Source organism: Strongylocentrotus purpuratus, unplaced genomic scaffold, assembly GCF_000002235.5.
Source record: "Strongylocentrotus purpuratus isolate Spur 01 unplaced genomic scaffold, Spur_5.0 spur5_scaffold_21, whole genome shotgun sequence".
NCBI lineage: Eukaryota > Metazoa > Echinodermata > Echinoidea > Camarodonta > Strongylocentrotidae > Strongylocentrotus > Strongylocentrotus purpuratus.
This window is the reverse complement of record NW_022145607.1, coordinates 24,023,570-24,044,319: the sequence shown is the minus strand read 5'-3', so window position 1 is coordinate 24,044,319 and position 20,750 is coordinate 24,023,570. Positions and strand designations below refer to the sequence as shown.

The 20,750-nt window shown below is 35.1% G+C and overlaps 1 protein-coding gene and 1 long non-coding RNA gene across 2 annotated transcripts; both read left to right on the top strand.

Annotated features, from left to right (window-relative positions):
* Positions 1–1,079: 1,079 nt before the first annotated feature.
* LOC115927910 lies at positions 1,080–15,504 on the top strand. Its single transcript, XM_030994253.1, has 10 exons — positions 1,080–2,562; positions 8,912–9,233; positions 10,107–10,341; positions 10,895–11,150; positions 11,620–11,739; positions 12,864–13,089; positions 13,900–14,021; positions 14,558–14,705; positions 15,436–15,449; positions 15,484–15,504. Exons 1-10 carry the CDS (start codon positions 2,416–2,418, stop codon positions 15,502–15,504), a joined length of 1,611 nt encoding a protein of 536 aa, XP_030850113.1. The 5' UTR covers positions 1,080–2,415.
* Positions 15,505–15,538: 34 nt separating this feature from the next.
* Positions 15,539–18,786, top strand: LOC115928312. The gene is made up of 2 exons (XR_004066011.1): positions 15,539–15,595; positions 17,143–18,786. It is a non-coding gene; the product is annotated as an uncharacterized LOC115928312 (long non-coding RNA).
* The last annotated feature ends 1,964 nt before the right edge of the window (positions 18,787–20,750 follow it).

Below are 20,750 nucleotides of genomic sequence, written 5' to 3'. Positions count from 1 at the left end.
CCCTTCTATCTTTCAGAGGGGTGTGTGCGGAGGGGGGGGGGGGTGGCTCAGACATTAATTGAACAACCACCAATTTTTTTTGGTGGGGGACAGTTATCTCTAAGCCACTTATAATTTTGGTGTGGCTCAAATATTACTGAGCCCTCTCCCAATTTTTTTTTTTTTTGAGGGGGGGGGGGGGGCTCAGATATCATTGTGTCTACCATATTTTTGTTGGGAATCGATTATCATTGAGCTCCTCTCTCGATCCTCCCAAAAAAGGATAACATTTCCACCCGTGTGATGAGTTCCCCCAAAATATTGGGGGGGGGGGGAGCTCAGATATCATTCTTTTATCAAAAACACAACAAAAAAAACAGCTCGCATGACTTCATTTCGATTTTTTTTTTTTTTTTTTTTTTTTTTGGGGGGGGGGGGTGGTTTTTACGGTGGAGTTTAGATATCACTGAGCCTAGCTTATTTTGGATGGGTCTCGGATTGAGCACCCCCCCCCCCCTCCTCATAATATATTTTAACACGGGTCAAATTTTAGGTCTTCAGGGGAAAAAAAATGAAGCCCGCATTATGCATTCAAATATATCAGGGGCAGATTTAAAGGAGATTATAAGAAAATGAATTTAACGAATGGGCTCCAAAATTAAATTATAAAAAGTGTTGGAAGTGAAGGTTTAACTAACATGTTTGTTGTTGCTTAGACCTATTCTTACAGTGACGAATCCATGCAGGGGGCGCAAGAGGGCGCAAGCCCCTCCTTTCTTTCTTGTTGTTGAGAATCACACATTGAACATACTAAGAAAATTTCCTTCTGCGCCCCCTCTTTATTCAAATTTGCCGTCTGCACCCCCTCTATTTCCAAATCCTGGATCCACCGCTGTTCTTTTAAAATGAGGGATCAACGGCCAACAAAGTTTTTAAATTATGATTTTTGCTTTGAAATCAGCCTCTGTTACTCCGCCTTGATGGTGTGTGTTTGTTCTCGAGGGGGGGGGGGGGGAATCCTGTTCGTACCCGTTTTGGGGCACTTTATAAATTAAATTTGGGTTTATGCCCCCCCCCCCCCCCCCCCCCCCCCGCCGCCTGACAGTAGTAATATGAATAGTTGTAAATCACGTACGGTTTTAGTTTAGGATCGGAGTAGAAGTAGAATAATAGATAATAATGATAACCAGAGGATTGTGACACATTGTTACAATTATAAGTTAAACTTGACACATGAAGTCATTACAAAAACAACTTCAACAACAAGTCTAGGATTATGTTTTCTGGGCTCTCCTATGTTACGTAACAAACAAAGGGGTACTTGGACCACGCTCTGTCACCCCATTCATAAAACCGAAATGGTTGTTTAACAGTTTGAGAGAGCTAGTCTTGCTCGCAGTCACTTGAGTGTGACTTTCGCCGTTTTCTTCTGTAATTCTGAACTTTTTCTTCTTAATTCTTCTTTTTCCTCTCCTTCTTCTTCTCCTTCTTTTTTTTTCTTCTTCTTCTTTTAGAAATGTCTCACTATGTGAGACTAAGATTAGGCGCATATACTTTTGGGGTAATAAATAAACCTCGGCCCAGTCATCCAAAGTGAGTCAAATATGATATGATTTATAAATGGGGCGCCAAATAACTAAATCATTAAATTAATTTCTTTCTTGTTTGGTTGCTGCCTGCAATTGTCTAAAACTAAGCGAGAAAAATATGCAGTCATGAAGGCATAACATAATTATCTTCCTAGCTCTTAGTCCTCCATGGTATTATGAGTCAACTTTAAAAGAAAATGAGGGATCGCCGAAATGTTTCCAATTTGCTTTGAAACTACATTGAAAATTGAAAATAAAAATGACATGCTGTTTACAATGAACGATTTGATTAAGCTATGCACTGGCATATCACAGCTATAGTTACAATTTATTTGACAAACTAGTAACCCCCCCCCCCCCCCCCCCCCCCCCCCATCACAAAACAACAATAAGTTCACTGCGTGCCTGGGGATTACATGCTTGCCTTCAAGAAATTAGATGATGATACTGAGCTCTTCTATTTTACATAACAAAATAAACAAAGGGGTACACTTCCTGTCCCCCATTCACAACGAAACACCAATCGGCAATGGTCGCGTGCGAAAATTTGCATAACAAGTGATAGATCGAGGGCTTATATTGGTATAGTGTAGACTCATTTGCATATGAATAGTCTGCATTCGCCCCGTCGTGTTTAAAGCATTACTAATCTCTCTAATAGTCTAGAGTATTCACTTCGCTTTCTGTCAGTTTAAGCTTGCCTTGACGACTTGTATAGATACTCAAACATTCCTCTATTATATAGTTAGTTGGCATTTTAGTTTAGTAAGCATCTATTTTGCTCGAAAAAGTCATCGATATCGTCGATTCGTTAAAAGTGCCTTGATCCAGACTATATTAGTTCAACATGTGGTGGCTTGAGCGAAAGCAGAACCAGTTGTTCCTGATAGTGAATGGACGGAGGGCATTCAGCCGAAACAGGAATGTCGAGTTTCCCGACGTCATCAGCATGATTTGCGTCGCTACCACTTCATCTACTGAAGACAGCATACAGGTGAGAAACTTACATAACCTACTAGAATAATCTGCAGTTCGTGTTTCTGACATGGTTACTCTTTAAAAAAATGCAACCTTGCAACAATGCAAGTCAAGACATGATTGATAGACATTCTAACTGTTGGACAAGTGCAAATGAAATCATTTCAAATGGTGTGCAGCACTGCCTGCAAGTGCAAGTGCAACGTAGACTTTCAACGTAGGGATTAAGATCTAACTTTAACTCAACAACAGTTAACTGTCAGTTCAGTTATCTATTTATCTCAGATCTCTAAGTTCGGTTTAACAAACTAGTGTTAGACCTATTTTTTTATGTATATCACTTATCTATTCTAGCACTATAGTCGTACTACTAGTACTAGTAGAGTCTATAGTAGCTTGCTGGGACTGGTTTGGTTGAGCTGGTTGCATGTGACCCGGGCTTAGAATATATATTATTTTATAGTGTCTAAGTTAAGTAGATTAGATCTAGACTAAGCCAATTAAAACTTAACGTCAGTAGTAAGTAAGTTGTGTCTGCTATTTTGTTGTTCAAAGACACTAGTTGTCACTATGTAAAGAAATATTCTGGTTGAGGTCAAATAGAGTCTATGTGAAATGAGTTTGACAGAGCATTAAACCATTAATTATTACTCCATCGTGATTGAGATCTCAACTATAAATCTAGGTAGAGGTCTCTATTTAAACTGAAATCACATCAAATTCAGACTTGGTTCAGGTCATGAGACAGTTCGGCTGACTGTCTACTAGCGACCAAGTCTTGAAGCCTAGCCTCCACCAAATTATTTCTTGTGACCAGTATAAATGTAACCAATTATATCCCTGTTACACATGTACACAAAAAATATTTACAAAAACGATGAATTTTATTTCATCTAATCACAGCAAAAACTTACATGCCATATGCAAAAATGGATCTATGAATACATGTAGATCTGGGTAAACTAATATAGGGTTTCAAACTCTCTGCATCTGCATAACATATGAAATTATATAATGAGCCAGGAAAAATTAATTTCCTTCAATATAATTTTTAATCAAAATATCTTCAAAGCTTTTTGTATCCCAGGATGTAATTCAAAATATTGCTAGAAAAGTGATTGAGTTCATGTTTGGTTCTTTAATTAACAATCGCACAGATCCAGGTGTGCAGAGAGATATCCAATTGGATTTTCGTCTTGGGAGCCGACCCAAGCTAGCTAGATCTAGTAATTATCAGTAAAAGTTTGGTGAATATTTGATAAAGGATTTATTACAAAGTTTTTTTTAAACCCAAATTAAAACTCTGCGATGAACTTTTATTGTGTGCTAAAATTGAATGAATTCATAATTTCTTGAACACAATTTATTCATGCCTGTGCCATATGTTTTCACACACTTTTAGATTTTTTACTTTATCAACTACCATGGAAACGTCTACAAAAATGTGATAAGAATTTTTAAGTTACATGTCCGTCACAGAGTTGTAGATTTTTGTTTGATTGGAAATTAAAATTTGTATAACATTGCTTATAATCCGTTTTCAGATTTTGTCAGATAACTATCATCAAGCTGTCAACCTGATTTTTCTGCTTATTCATAAAAATCAATATATATTATTTGTGTAGACTTTCCTGTTGAATATTTCTGACTCATTCAAAACCTTCACTGATTGGTTTCTCTAACTTCAATTAGTTTACCCATATTTTGTGTGTCCAGTCGAGTCACATAGCTAAAACATACCTGACACATAGTGGAAGACTTTATTATCCCCTCGCGGATGAAGTCAGAGGGGATATAGTAAAGCTGCCGTCCATCCTTACTTCCGTGCTTCCATAACAAATGGTTTTCTTTTGATAACTGTAGATGTGTTTTGCAGAGTTTAATAAAATTTGATTTGAAGGTGCATGCATGGTATAAAGTACAGCCTAAGGTCGATTTTAGAGTATGTAGGTCAAAGGTCATAGCTCATTAAATATGCGAAAATAGCAAATTATGGCTTCAGTTCGTTAACTTTAGTAAAGTTCAATGGATTTTAATGAATTTTGGTATGACGTCATGGAATCAAAATTCAGCCCGAGTTTGATTTCGGAGTATATATGTCAAAGGTCATAAGTCTTTAAATATGTTAAAATGTAGTTTCCGTTCGATAGCTTAAGTACCGGTAATGTTTGACTTATTTTAATGAAATTTGGTATGAAGGTACATGGATCAAAATACAGCCTGAGTCTGATTTTGGAGTATGTAGGTCAAAGGTCATAAGTCTTTAAATATGCGAAAGTGTGGTTTCCGTTCGATGTTTAAAGGGGAAGTCCACCCTGAAATTAAGTTGGGTTTAATAAAAGCAGAAGAATGAGAGAAACATATCATTGAAGGTTTGACGAAAATCCATCAAAGGATAACGAAGTTATGAATTTTAAATTTTTAATTTTGTGACGTCACTTCCGAGCTGCTCTTCCATATGTTGTGTACTGTAATTTCCATAAATTGCCCCCTTTTCATGGTTCTTGATGAAGGAATGGATCTATTTCATAGAGGCGTGTATAAAAGCATGTGTCTGATAATATATCGAATGCACAGGTAAAATAATTATTATTTTTCTGAGAAAATGGCAATTTATGGAATTTACAGTACACAACGTATAGGAGAGCAGCTCGCATGTGACGTCGTCACAAAATGAAAACTTTAAAAATTCATAACTTTTGTATCCTTTGTCGGATTTTCGTCAAACCTTCACTGATATGTTTCTCTCACTGTTCTGCTTTTATTAAAAACAACTTAAGTTCAGGGTGGACTTCCCCTTTAATGGATTTTTATAAAATATGGTATGAAGGTACTGTACATATTGTATAAACATACAGCCTATTAAGTTTGATTTCAGAGTATTTAAGTCAAAGGTCATAGCTCATTAAATATGCAAAATAGCTTACTATGCATCTGAATATGCGGTTTCCATTCAGGGGCCGCGGAGCGTTTTTTGAAAGTGGGGGGGGGGGGGGCGGATCATGCAAAAAAGCACAATCTTATAGTCATTTTCGCGTTTTTGTACACGTCTACTGAAAAAAGTGGGGGGCTGCAGCCCCCCTTAATCCCCGCGGCTCCGCGGCCCCTGCCATTCGATAACTTTAGTAATGTTTGTCAGATAATCCCCTTGCGGAGGAAATCTGAGGGGAAAATAGTAACGCTACTGTCCGTCCTTCCGTCCGCCTGTAACAAATCTTGTGAACACGTACTGGTTTCCGTTTGATAATTTAAAATGTTTGACAGATTTTCATGAAATTTGATATGAAGGTACATGCATGGTATCAAATACAGCCTAAATTTGATTTTGGAATAATGTACATTAGGTCAAAGGTCAAATGTCTTGGGTTATTCCGTAAAGTAGTAAACTTTCTTTTCATTCAATCCCCAGATGTCAGTAACTTAATTCCGTCTAATGGACGTACATGTAACTTGTTCTGATGTATTATGCCGTTTGTTTCCAGCGAGGGCTTGCTACGCGCTTTGTTGTCCTTGTGTTGTATTTTTTGTATTTGATGTGATGATGCAGAGAGTGTTTTTTTTATACAAAGTACTTTTTTTTCTAAATGGCCAATGTTGGTTAAACATGGAACTTACATGTAGGAAAGTATACCTAACAAACTGAAAGTTTCCCCACTAAGTCATACATACATGGTCACATTGCCAATGGGAGGGTCTCCATACTTGTATATACTTTTAAAAACTCATATTTGTTTGATTTTTCTACATTCATCCAAACCAAATTTCTATGAAAGATTCAATTTCCCTTTAAGCTTTAAGCTGACATTAACCATCTTAGATTAGATTAGATTTTTTAAAGAGATATTTAAAAGAGGATTAACCTAGCTAGACTATGTACTGGGCGACATTCAAAGTTAGTCTTATACCTTTTGACATAGCGATTGACAATGTATTTCTGTAAATCAGCATATTGTATTATGAAAGTTTATGAATTCTTGAAAGAAAGAAAGTATTCTGAATTCTCAACAAAAACAAACAAAATAAAAAAGTCTCCAAAAAAAATTTTCTTCAGAATTTCAGGATTCTCAAAAACAAAAAAAAACAAACACATCTAGAATTCTCTAAAGAATGTTTTTTTTAATTCCCTTTTTGGAGAAATCTGAAATTCATGAATGGGAGGGGGGTTTGTATTTAGGAGTCTATTTACTATAATAAATAGTGAATGTTCTATCATGTACACTATAAATACTGGACTATGAACTCCAAATACTAAATTATCCCTCGTGCAGGTTTATTTTGACTCAGGATAATTTAGTAATTTAGTCGGACATATAATTCATTATTGTATGATAGAGTATACACTATTTATATAATAGTTCACGACTTACTTATGCAGATGGTCCTTACAAGGGTGCTATAGGTTATACTGGCTTTAAACGGGACAGAAACAGAACTGTATACATAATTGAGTCCTGAAATCGTACCGGTGGTACTCGAACTGTCCAGGCTCCTAACCTAGAATGCAGCATCCTGATAATGTAGTCTTATAATATATGCACACTTAAATGATTACAAATTTTTCCTCTATTCTTTATGACATTCATACCACAAATATGTTACCAAACTTGTAACAAATTAGTACAATGCCCTTCCATACATTCCTGTTTTCCATTATAAATCCAATTATACAGGTATAATTTATACTGAAATGTACAATGTATTGTAAAGGTATCAAGACTAGCTTTATGCCATATTACTGGACTACCCACCTAGTGCTAGCCAACCTGAGAGGATGGTGCACCATTAAAAGTTTCAATCACTGATGACATGGAATATCTCATATTGGCAACGCAGTCACTTTTTGTGATGTCATACAAGGAGAACTCTCCCACATGTACAAAAATATGTGAATTTCATTTTTTTCCTCAGTCAATTCATAGAACAGAATTTTTGTCCAAGTCCTCCTATAAAAGAGGTGATTTTAGTGCAATATCTGCAAAAGAAATTGGAAAGTTTTTCATGTATGATCTCCATATTAAACATTAGTAATCATAACTTTTTTTTAAATTCACGTCTTTACTCATTAATTGACTGTTTTTGCTTCAACTTAATTTCACTGACATTTATGTTACTTTAATTTTCTGCATTCTTACAATTCAATTGTCTCTGAGGAGTTTATTCTCCTTTATAACGAGGGCAGAATCTAAACTCTACCGCAGTGCAAACTGTTGAAAGTTATACATCCCATACTTGTATCGCAATTGTATTAATGAAAATTCATCTAATTAATGAGAGTGCAAAATATAGGTTGTTTCTCTAAACATAGAGGTATATAGTCTGTACTGTTTGTACATTTCGGAGGAAATCGACTTACTAAAAGTTTCTGAATGTCCTGTGCATGCACATTTGTTGTATGTTACATGACACGATCATCAGGCAGACTACAACTTCACTCTTGATTTCTCAAGGGGAATTGTAATTTGTATATTATGCAAAACATATCTACCCTAGCTACATGTACATGTACAACAAAGAAATATGAGTAAAAATTGGCATTCAAGGAAAAAGGGATCTTTTTTTGCATGTTCCCCCGCCAAAAGAAGTTTGAAGGGGGTATACATGTACATAGGAATTGGCGTACGGTCGGGTTGTCGGGCGGTCAGTCGGTCAGTCTGTTGCAAATCTTGTGGATCGAACTACTTCCTCATTTTTTGAGCAATGATCATGAAACTTGGCACACATATTGGTCTTAGGATGGAGATGTGCAAGACATACTTTTTTACTGTGTTGGATACTGCGTTGCCATGGGAACGGCATATTATTGTAATATATCGGGGGAAAATCTCGTGGATCGAACTATATACATGTATACTTCCTCATTTTTTTGAGCAATGCTCATGAAACTCGGCACACATATTGGTCTCCAGTTGATTATGTACAAGACATTTTTTTTAATGTGTCGGAAAGTGCGTTGCATTGGTAATGGTCTGTTATTGCAATAAATCTGTAAAATCTTGCAGATCAAACCACTTCTTCATTTTTCGAGCAATGCTCATTAAATTTCGCACAAATATTGGTCTTGAGTTGATTATGTGCAAGACACATTTTTTAATGTGTCGGAAAGTGTGTTGCCATGGTAATGGTCTATTATTGCAATAAATCTGTAAAATCTTGTATATATCAAACCACTTCTTCATTTTTCGTGCACACACATGGGGAGTGAGTATTAATCACTTTCGGTGATATTTCTAGTTCTAGGCAAACATGTAGAACATTCAACTGTATCCCTTATAATCTTTGTGTGAGGTTGTCAAAGCAAAATGAATATAATTTCATTAAGCAGCTTATATTAATGCCTGTATTTGTCCGATTTACTTTCTTCCCAGGTCTGTTTTAGTAATGGTCTTTCTACACAGGCAAAGTTTTGCCAAATGAGTGTCACAAACATGGCAAAGACTTTGAAAAAAACGGAGAACAGCCTGACCGATGTTTTGTCAGTGATGGCGATCGTTAATGACGACATGATCTATTCATTTCCGTCATCAGAGGAAGAACTCCTTCCTTCTCAATCTTACACACAATCGAGGCAAAAACGTAGCAGTTCTGGATCTAGCAGCGACGGAACTCCACCAGAACGTAAGAGACGAAACAAGACTTCTGAACATTCGGCGGAGAATTCAGATGCAGCAATTGAACAAAAATGTCAAGGTTAGTTTGTGTTCCATTCTTTTACAAAATTCATTTCACTAATAATTCCAGACGTACAACATTTCTCTCTACATGATATCACTAAGTTTAAATGTGATGTTATTGATTGGCAGTTTTTAAATCAAAGAGAAATGCAAATATCATGGAGAGAATGTGTACAAAATAGTTTATCAATATAACAGCACTGAAAGCCTGATAAAATTGGGACATTCCACTTTTATTATTTGATTTTGTATAACTTCAAACAATTTTTAAATGGACTCCTATACAAATACCACAAATATTTCCATTTTTTTCATCAAAACTACAATCTCCTTTTTCTTATTGTTTATGAAGTACATGTTTGGGGCCAAATTGATTATTTAATGCCCCTCTGCAATAGCCACAGGGAAGGTAAAATGGCCAACTGCTGATTAAAACCAAAATAAAGTTGAAAAATGATTAATTGCCAATTCCCCAAAACAATGTTCATATGTTGCATTTTCCACATAAGGCAAAATGAGATTGAATTGAAAAGGGCTATAGGAATATTTTTTGTATAGCTCTAGGACAAAATTTCCCTGATGAGCCTCTGTGTGTTTTGATCCAGTTACTAATAATATGTATCAGGGCCCGTTGCATAAAGACTTACTATTATGGTAACTACCATAGAAACCTTGATTTCGATTGGCTGCTGAGCCCGGTTACCATGGTAGTTACCATAATGGCAAAGTTACCATAATAGTAAGTCTTTATGCAACGGGCCCCTGGTGTCATTTTCAAAATGTAGATTGTTCTCTGCACAGGGGATATTATTTATAAACATTAAAGATTTAAATGTCACAATCTTTGAAAATGTGTCATTGACCTGAAATTTTATTTCTTTACATGTAGGCATTTCTGAAATCTCCCTCAAAAAACTTGTGGAGCCCGAGAAGGATCTCCAGAGACCACGTACCAGGAAGGAAGTGATGGAGGCCAAACAGTTCGTGATGAAGGCAGCAACCCACTTCCAGAGCTCCCATGTCCTTCCAGTCCTCGCAGTAGATGGCCCTTCTGGAACAGCTTACCAGCTCCTAGGAGGGGTGTGCTATGCTCTTGCAGCTAAGGATCTTGTTGACGATGAAAGGTATTTTATTCTATAAAAGTTACCCGTTTTTGCAATTGCTTTTTAATGTTATTTTTGTTTCTTTTTGTAGTTACAGTGTATGAGACAAAGGTTAAATTTTTAAAGGGATTATGTGATGTACTTACCGATATTATATGTACAGAACATATTCATTTATCACTTGTCTTTTTTTTTTCTCCATTTATTATGCAGTCCACAAATATGTAGTGGAAGCATGTAACATAAAAGAAATGCTACCCAGGTAGTCAATGTACCATTTGGGAAGAAAAATGGTAATAGAGAGGTGTTCCATTTATAGTTATACAATGAAGGGTATATTAAGGACAATACAAAATATTTTTAGATCCCTGACTCAAATAAAATCCCATAGAATATTTCCCTTGTGTACCATGTTCATATTTGTTTTCTTAAAAAGTGTGTGACTGCATGGAAAGGTATACCGTGTAAGCTTTTTTCCAATATTTTATTCTGCATGATACATATATACACCATGTTTCTATATCCTACCCATCTCAATATCCTATAACCAATATACTTTTTCTGATTGCTTTAGATATGAACATCTATCTCGTGGATGGCGCTGCAGGGTGTACCAAAACCTGGACAAGGTTGAGGCATTGAGAGTGGCATCACTGCATAGGTGTGGGCAACCTGCTGTAGACAAGCCGTGCTTGCAGGAGGAGGTTGCTGTCTGCAGGTCAATTCTATACGATGACAACAACCTTGATGTGGAGGATGAGCCCTGCACTATGACTGCCTCGACAAGACGCAAGTGTTCCCTAGCCCTTGGGAAAAATGGCTCCTTCAATGTAAGTCTAAACACTAGAGCTGACATTTTCATCTGACATTTTCATCTAGATAAAATGCTGAATTCATTCAATGTTCTATTTTTACTTGTAGCGAAGTAGGTTTTTTTTTTAATGAAACGATGAATCGGACATTAAATTAGATTTATGTTCAGCATAAAAACTCATGAACATCACCCAACCCCCCAATAAAAAGGTTATTGTTATATTCAGCCAACTTACATGTACATGACAAAATGGAGTTTAATCAATGATTGATTTGAGATGATCGAGCTTTCAAGAGTGACTGTTGGAAACATAAATTTTAGCCAAAAAGTTCTAACATTTCTTATATTTTAACTTGAGGGGTCATATTACAATATGGTGAATTATGTAATGCAATGGTGATTGCAGTGAATGAATTGGAATGTTCAGAATCAAACTGGTTATGAGAGCATATATTATCCATTTCTTTTTTTGTTGTAATTTACAGGCACTGAGGGCTCTCGAGCCAACTTTCCAGTTGGCTAGTTATTCAAACAGATGCTACAGGAAAGCCACTCTCCTTTTCGATGCAACTAGAGAATCTACTGGAAAGGATTTGAAACAATGTGTAAGTAAGCTTTAAATTTTTTTTTTTTTTTTTTTTTACACATTTAAATATCATCTTGAGTAATGAAGGAAAGCATTTTTTTTCTTCATAGAATCGAACAAAACTTGACTTGCGAATGTTCAAAACTTTTTGGTAGAAAATGTATATTATTGCTGAGTAATGAGCTATATGAAAAATACAAAAATTGAGCTGGACTGGATGTCACACATACCACATGTTTTCTGTGCAAATGAGAATTGTGGTTTATTCAGCCGCTATAAGGAGTTTATCAAATCATCACAACCAAAGTAAATAAAGTAATATAGCGCCACCATTGGCGGATACCCTATTCTGACTGGAGGGGGGGGGGGGGGGGGTTCAATTTCCTGTTCAAAATCTGTGACTGATGCGCAATGGCTGCAAATAGCGACACGGCTTCCGGTGACTTTTTCTGACTTTTTTTGTTTGTCTCGCAACTTTTGAGACCGAGTTCTAAAAATTAACAATAAAATCAACTTTTTGCATAGGTACGTTCGTGTACAAAATACTGCTTTTCCTAAATTGCTTTACAACACTGTTAATTGTGCCTTCTAGTCTTTTTGCCTGACCATACTTGTCTTGAAACTTTTCAAGATACACTTTTGAAACATGAAAAAAATCACATATATAAATGAAAACAATAGATACATAAGTAGTTTATGAAACAATAGAATACAAAAGAATTGATCGGAAATTTCATTATTTATTATTTCAGTATTGTTGCCTATGCTATTCAGCAACTTTAAAAAAGAGATTGAGCTTCATAACTTAATGAAATATTAATGAATATGTTAAAATAGGTATCTAATTTGCATAAATTATAATAAAGTAACAAATTTGTGATAAAAACAAATCTGTATTGACGTCCTTGCAATATTTCGCATTAAGCTTGCACTCAAAGTGAGAATAGGGTTAAAGCAATAGTTTTTTACATATTCAAATCAAACAATAGATGAATTGGGGATTCTTTGCAGAAGAATTGACTTTGATTGAAAAAGTTGATAGTTCATATATATGCAAATAAAATTTGTCTTCTGACAGTGAGCAACAATACTTCACGTGCACTAATAACTACTCTTATTATTTTCATTTGTCTTATTTTATAGTGTTTCATGAAGCTACAAGGACTCTCAGAAGAGGAGCGATATTCACTTCTTCTGGAGGCGACCTTGTCTTTGAATGTTAAAAAGATGAAGGCGGATGCCGATGAACTGAAGGCAATGAAGAGTCTGAAGAGCGTGTTTGCTAAGGGAGTTGGGGCTAAGACGTGGGAAGAGGCGATAGAAAGATACCCAACCTTCACTTCAGAAGCAGCCCTGGAACCCTATGTTGGTATGCACAAATCATGGCTTCGTATAATGTCTATTGAAGAGAATATTGAGCCCCAGCAAGATATACAATAATTGCTATCCTGTATCTCCATCAATCCAAATTTTAAAGTTTAGATGAACTAGTAGGGTTGACTATTCTGACTGGGGGGGGGGGGGGGGTCAATTTGGCCCCTGCCTCCCCGTACACAATCCAGGACTGCCACGTAACCGCTACAAATCACAACCTGCCTTTCAATGACTTTATTGTCTCGCAACTTTTGAGACCAAATTTGCCCCAAAATTGGGACAGTCCATGCTAGAGGTTATGCAACATTACTTAACCACACGTCTAGCCACAATTGACATTTTGCATAGTACGTTTGTGTACAAAATACTGCCTTTTCTAAATTGTTCTATAAAACATGTCAAGTTCAAATGTGGGTCAAAGGCAACAGGTCAAAAGGAAAACAGACTTTCCTTGGGATTCCATTATTGCTAAAGAGTAAACTACCAGAACCCAAAATTCACCTCCTGATCTGCTTATAGGGCCTAAGATGCAGGCAAGACAACGCTTGGCGTTTGCCTTGTTTAATGATATATTATTGAATGTGTTAAAATAGGAATTTAATTTGCATGAATTATAATAAAGTAATAAATGAGTGATTTTTTAAAAAACAAACATCAAAGCAACATTTCTTTGCATGTGCATTGCTGTCCATGCAAAATTTCCCATCAATCAGACCTTCTGTGGCCAAGATATTGTGGGGGGAGGGGGGGGGGGGTCAAATTGACTCCGGAGCTCTATGATCAATGTATATGTATTTTTTTTCAGGTAAAAAGTATACAAAAGGTAACATCCCAGAGGTCTTCCTGGAGCACATCAGCAGGGCCAAGAGAGACATGGACATGAATGCAGACGACATCCCAGCCCTTATGATACAAGAACTAGAAGAGGTATTGTCCCATATTCTTAAGGTTCCAAAGCACTTATTTGTAGGCACTTGGTAATTGAAAGAGGTAAACTGAATTTCACATAAAACAAATCTCAAAATTGTGAGTTTAAAATATCTCAAAGTTGTAATATTGTAATCTATAAGGAACTCAAGGTTAAGGGATTTACATGGAGAATGATCTTATGCTGATGAAAAATCATTGGTAATTTGTCATTGATAACAAAAAACAAACAATTATATTCATGGCATAGAAATTGCAATTTTCCCACAAGTCATATATTACGTACAATGGCACTTTCGCCCAGACGACTGGCATGGAAAACTGCACCCACATGCTATTTCATCCTATTTTCAAATTTGATTTTTCTATTTTGATTCAACATAGCAAATGTTAAGCTGCAGATAATTATGAAAAGGGTATAAAAAAAAAAAACAGTTTCCAGAACTTTGCATTGTGTATATTATCTGGGCTCAACATATTAGAATTATAGTTAATTTGTATGTCTTTCCTTTTTATTTGAATTTCTGATATTACAGGATATCCAGTTATCCTCAACACCATCGGCTACTACCAGAATCTTCCTGACAAAGGACATCACAGCGATATCCAAAGTGGTCAGCCAACATACCCGACACGATGTGCATATATTGCATATTGTCCAGTCCCCAGTAGGAGATATTCAAGGTAACTATGCATGTTCCATGTCTTTTATTAAATATCTTATGAAGCTGACTGTTATTTCGGTATTCAAAGCAACATAACAAACGTTTTTGTGGTTGTGTAATAATGAGATAGCTGCAGTGTGTGTTAAAAAAATATAAATTATTAAGAAAGAATGTTACCGTATAACTTCCAGTGTGTTAGATTGGCTGCTCGATCTGAATGAAAATTCTTTCTTAAGAAATCCTCCTATGAAGCTCAACATTCATATAAATTTTTGTTTATATCACTTGGATTTTAAATATAATCTTGAGTTCTGGTAATGACAGAAATTAACTTCTGACAGAATCCAATGACATTTACAATGAATGTTCAAAACTTCAAAAAATAATGATTACTGAATGCTTTTGGGGGAAAAAAAACATATAATAGCTGACTAATGCTGAACAAATGAAGATAAGATGCTTGCCATGTGATCTCAAACACATTACCTCCAAAGCAAGCTAATTATATTAATTAGACAACTGCGGAGTAATTGTGAAACAAATGCATTTCTAATGTCTGGGTTTTTATTCCTAAAGAAAAAGGTGCATTCAGAACTCAAAAAAATCACATTGTATCTGTTTGAAAAGAAATTGTGCCTCATGTGAAAAATCACATGTATGTATATTCGTTTTACTTCTATAGGAAATTAAGGCTTATTCATACTGTTCTAAGTAGCCATATAAAATGTGCATATATATTTTATCAACAGATGTCAACCATAATGTCTGTGCAGTATGTATGGTATTGTCGAGTCTAGGAGGAGGGGTGCTGGCACTAGCCAACTCTACATGCCATCAAGATCAGACTTCTACAATATGCAGTGGAGCATTTCACTTCTATTGATGAAGTGGTTCTTGACGTTGGAGACGGTAAGACATTTTATCTATATACAGATCCAATTAAATTATGATACAGTTTTAGAATAAATGGGTAGATTAAATATATAGAGATACCAATAAAGCAACATGAATACAAAAATAAAATAAAATGTAAGGAAAGGAAAGTTGTGAAATAACGTCCAAATTGTGTAAATTCAAATTGGCTTTTTTCAATTCAAGTATATATTACCTATTTTTCACTATCCATAAATTCTAGACGCATAATAACTGACATTAATAGCATCAAAGTTGCCCAGTGTTGCACAACAAAGATTTTAGTCACGAGACTTGGGGTCGTGCAAAATCATGGTCAATATCAATAAGCAACCCTGTGCCTTGTCGGAAATTTGTGTTAACCCTAACTTTACCGGAAAGGTCTCAGATGGCGCCCCCCCCCCCCCCCCAGACAAATTTTGTTGTCAAACCCATTGCATTTTCAGCAATAGCTAGCGCTTCATGATTTTTTTTTCAAGTGTTATAAATCTTATGACACTGAGGTGTTGAAAATCAGACCTTTCATGATAAAAGGTCGAGCCGATTTTTTTTTTTTTTTTTTTTTTTTTTTTTCTTCCAGTTTTCCAGTAGAATGCAAAAAAAAAAAATGTTCATAAAACATTGAAATACATAAGAATTGAAAAATATGCAAAAAAAAAGGCATATAAAAACTGTTTGAGAAGAAATGAACTGTGTAAAAGCTTAAAGACTTGAGATGACATTGTGAGCATATAATTTAAAAAAAATCCAAGTCAAGAGAGATATAGAGAGCTTTATATCTTCTCAAAAACTCTGAAACCAAAAACAATTTGGAATGAAACATTTTAGATAGGTTACAAACAGAGATTTTTTATATATATTCTCACCAGGAGAGAAATTAAAACGGTGGTTATTAGAACCGATCGTTAGATATATTGTTTTTAAACAATGGCTCACATATTCACTATTTAAAAATACTTTCCATAGATATTACAATTTGAGACATTCAGATTGGTCTATTTAAACTATAACTCATATGTGTATACCATTTTCGAGAAATAAAATCAGATTTTAAAAATTCTAACAAGAAAATTGAAACGTCAGTGCCACCAAATTGGTTACTTAAGGGGTAGGCTCTGAGGCCCCCCCCCCCCCTCCAGTCTTACAAATTTCAAAATAGCCCCATTCAGTAAGGGTTTATGCTTTTTTCTTTTTTTTTTTTTATTGATAATGTAAAAGTATTATTTTAGTAAGACAACCAAAAATTTAAAAAAGGGGGTTTATCATTTAAGTAGAAATGTATTGATAAAGAGATGTTGAGCAAATTTAACTCGAAAACCAGCTTTGAAAATCAAAGACAGACTGAACTTTACTAAAGCATTCCATATTGAACTTACCAAAGTAAAATACAAAAATGAACAATATGTAATGCATTTGGTATGGAATTAGGTGCTCGTTTGCTGTGGTTAAAGCCCTTTACCTAGTGTTGCGTCTAATAACTTGGTTCTTCACAAGCTTCACCAGACAAACAAAATTAAATATTCTTTTCTCTATTATATTTTCAGGACTGCTGGCAAGGGTTGCAGCAGAATGTGGACGAAATGGGAGGATGGTAGAGGAGACAACACTGTCCAGCACAGAAATAGAGGCCATGATGGGTGCTGCAGACTCGGAGGAGATTCTAGATGCAGATCTAGTATTAAGCATGGACCAGACGTGTTCTATACCTTAGTGCATTTTGTTTCTCTCATTTCCTCACCTCGATCACTACCTCATTTAGTTCTGAAAAATCTTGTTAAGATATGTGACAAACTAACGTTTTTATGTAAATATTTTTATACAGATATGGCTGGTAGGGTGTTTATATATCATTCTTTTGGCCGCTGGAGTTGTATTTTCATGAGGGAAAATAAAACTCCTTTAGGTAGGCTAAAGAATATGTATTACATACATAACAGGAAATATCTATTATAATATTAGATAACCTTGATTAAGACCAAGTCATGGTTTTTACATGAAAGTCTGAACACGAACAGTTTAATAGAGTCTGATCTACAGTAGATATCCATTGTCTTCGCCTTTCTTCTCTGTGCTTAGCTGTTATAACGAATATTGTTGATACATGAATACATTGTCTTAGCTCAAGCGCGTATGCTCCTACTGTTATCGTTGACCAGCTGGTCAATATAACCATCCAGATGACCGGGCGTGAACTGTTAACAATAAATTGCAGTCCCCATATCACTTGACATGCTGTGGACCAATCACACCTTAGCAACTCTCTGAGCTATCTAATACAAGTATTTAAGTCTATGTGTAGATGTGTTTTTAGTTTAGTAGATAGGTGGCTGGACTACCGATCATTAGGTACATGTATGTGGTTCAAATCTCGGCCACTTCACTAAGGTCTAGCTTTGGCAAGACCTTAACATACATTTACTACACTCAAACTATGTTGTACCAAAATATGTAGCCTAGTTAAGGTCAGGTAACATACATGCAGGAGCACCTTGCTATATAGATGAGCGCTATACTAGAGTGCAATATTATTATTATTATCTTTTATTAGAGCATATTTTTGTCTTGCCAAGTGAACTTGATTACTTTGAAGGTAATTTCAAAGGCACAGGGTTGGTGAACGTGACTCGTCACCTTATTTATTTTTCTAAAGCATCAACACAAAAACCCACATATTATTATTTTATCAAGGATAAAAACTCGGGTCACAACTATTGGGCCCTTGATTTTGTTACCATCTTGTCAAAATGAAACACTCGATCTAACTCATTTCCAAGCATCAGAAGACGGTTGTTGATATCAATGATGTAGTTGGAAGATCATATACTTCAAAGTTATAATCAAGGAATTATCAGAGCTGGAGTCCAAACTGAGGATAATTTATGCAAACATCTGGCAGATTCCAAAGGATAGTCAATAGAATTATTAAACTGCCTTGGTTCTTTGATATTTGATGCGCGATGCCACCAAAGTAAAAGAAAACATTTTAGAGAGGATGTGAACTTTGTGGGTTTTTGTTTGCACAGTTGATTTATTATATCAATAAACATAGAAAACAAATAGGCAATTGTTTAGTAATTATGTACGATGCCACTCTGAAAATCCCATTCCTCAACAAGCAAGATTTCTTGAGATATTGCCTTAAGAGTGTAATAAATATGTACTGCTTCAAGTACAATATTGATCCCTTGCTGATTGCTTTTCTGATTTTCATATTTTATGGTACTATCAAGAAAATATTTCTATTAAATTAAATCAACCAGAGTAAAGTCCACATGTGTCCACTCATGGAATTAGCAACTTTAAATCTTGTATTTTTGGACGTGTATCTGTTTGCTTACACCTGGTTATACCATTCATGAGCACTTTCTGTGTAACCAATTATCATTATATTGAATACCTTTAATTGCATATGTGCATCCTCTGTAGCAATACTGGCCGCGGGTGTTTCATCGTTAGTTCTTTTGAATCAATGTGCATGTATTCGGAGAGCGCATATATATTGTCGTGGTTGTTGTGGCATTGAGCCTACTTCAGAGGAAATTGTTAAGCTTTTACTCCAGCTGTAATTACTCCTTGTTATTATATTAAAGTTTCACATCACTTTAAGAGGGTCAATTTGTAGGATCACTGTGTAAGTTTATACGTATGTTTATATGTATAAGTTTATACATGGCACGCACCCTCCAAATCCATGTATAAACTTATACGTTTTGGATGGTCTGTACGATGTATAAATTTATACGTTTTGGATGGTCTGTACGATGTATAAATTTATACGTTTTGGATGGTCAGTACGATGTATAAATTTATACGTTTTGGATGGTCTGTACGATGTATAAATTTATACGTTTTGGATGGTCTGTACGATGTATAAATTTATACGTTTTGGATGGTCAGTACGATGTATAAACTTATACGTTTTGGATGGTCTGTACGATGTATAAATTTATACGTTTTGGATGGTCTGTACGATGTATAAATTATACGTTTTTGGATGGTCTGTACGATGTATAAACTTATACGTTTTTAAAGGGTCCATGTCATGTATAAAGTTATACGTCAGAACAAACAGCATGATATACATTTGTATATTTTGCAAGTTGTGTTATTTATAAAAGTGATTGACAACCTTTTGTGTAAATAATTATTTATTTGTTATCAGTGCATTTATTTGTATTGCCAAATAAAGAAACATGGATTACATTTCAACTGCAAAAAGCATCATTAATTAATTATTTAAGTGTATTGGTTAATGTTTGTATAAATGCGATGTCTTTCTACTACTGCATGAGAAAGAGAGAATTTACTTTAGTGATTTCATAAATACTTTAATGAGGAAAGCGAAGGAGTGAAAATGAGAAAGTTAAATATACAGCGAAAATGTCATATAAAGTGTGATGGAGGTGATAGTTGGCTATACCATGAGAAAAGCAAAGCAGTGGAGGCTATAAGCCCTATAAATGAGAGAGTTCTCAAATTATAAGGATTTGGCATGTAATTTGATTTGAATCTGGATTACCCAAGTCCAGATGGAATAAATTATTGTTTCAAGGATATATAAAATTTGGAGCCTTTCAATATGTGTCGAATTGAGGTATGTAATAGTTTGTGATTGGTGGTAGATATACGGTTAAATCTTAATCGAAGTAGTGATGATTAGTGGATGTTACTTTGTAGATAGATGGGTACCAAACGTTGCAATATGTAATCCTATCATAGCTTTTTTTTAATTACAAATGATTAAATTACTTAATTATTACCGTTAATGTAACTCGATTTAACGGGGTAAAAATTTATTCAGCAAAATAAGTAAATTCTTACTGTAAGAATGCAGTAGGAATATTAATTAATAAAAATAAGGCATTCTTTTCCTCAATTTTATTGAGTTATTTCGACTATTATTTTTTGACAGTGTATGATAGTTAACACGGAAATTCACTCAGGGAAATATTACAAAATTTAAGAGAGAATTGGAAACTGTTTGAGTGGAACGAAGTTTTTATGTGAAACAGAAGTTGATAAGTCTTTGATAAATTCATGGATATAATAGTGTTATTTATGACAGATGCTTTCCTTGGGCAGAGAAGTAAGCAAGAATATAAAAGGTACCTCGAATGCCATGGGTCACTAAGTCTTTACTTAGGTCCATAAA

What these genes read in the sequence shown, in the direction of transcription:
- LOC115927910 (XM_030994253.1), top strand. Translation starts at nt 2,416, where the DNA reads ATGTGGTGGCTTGAGCGAAAGCAGAACCAGTTGTTCCTGATAGTGAAT. An exon ending in GAAAGGATTTGAAACAATGT is followed by an intron (nt 11,740 to 12,863) that starts GTAAGTAAGCTT and finishes CTTATTTTATAG; the next exon opens with TGTTTCATGAAGCTACAAGG. An exon ending in TGATACAAGAACTAGAAGAG is followed by an intron (nt 14,022 to 14,557) that starts GTATTGTCCCAT and finishes CTGATATTACAG; the next exon opens with GATATCCAGTTATCCTCAAC.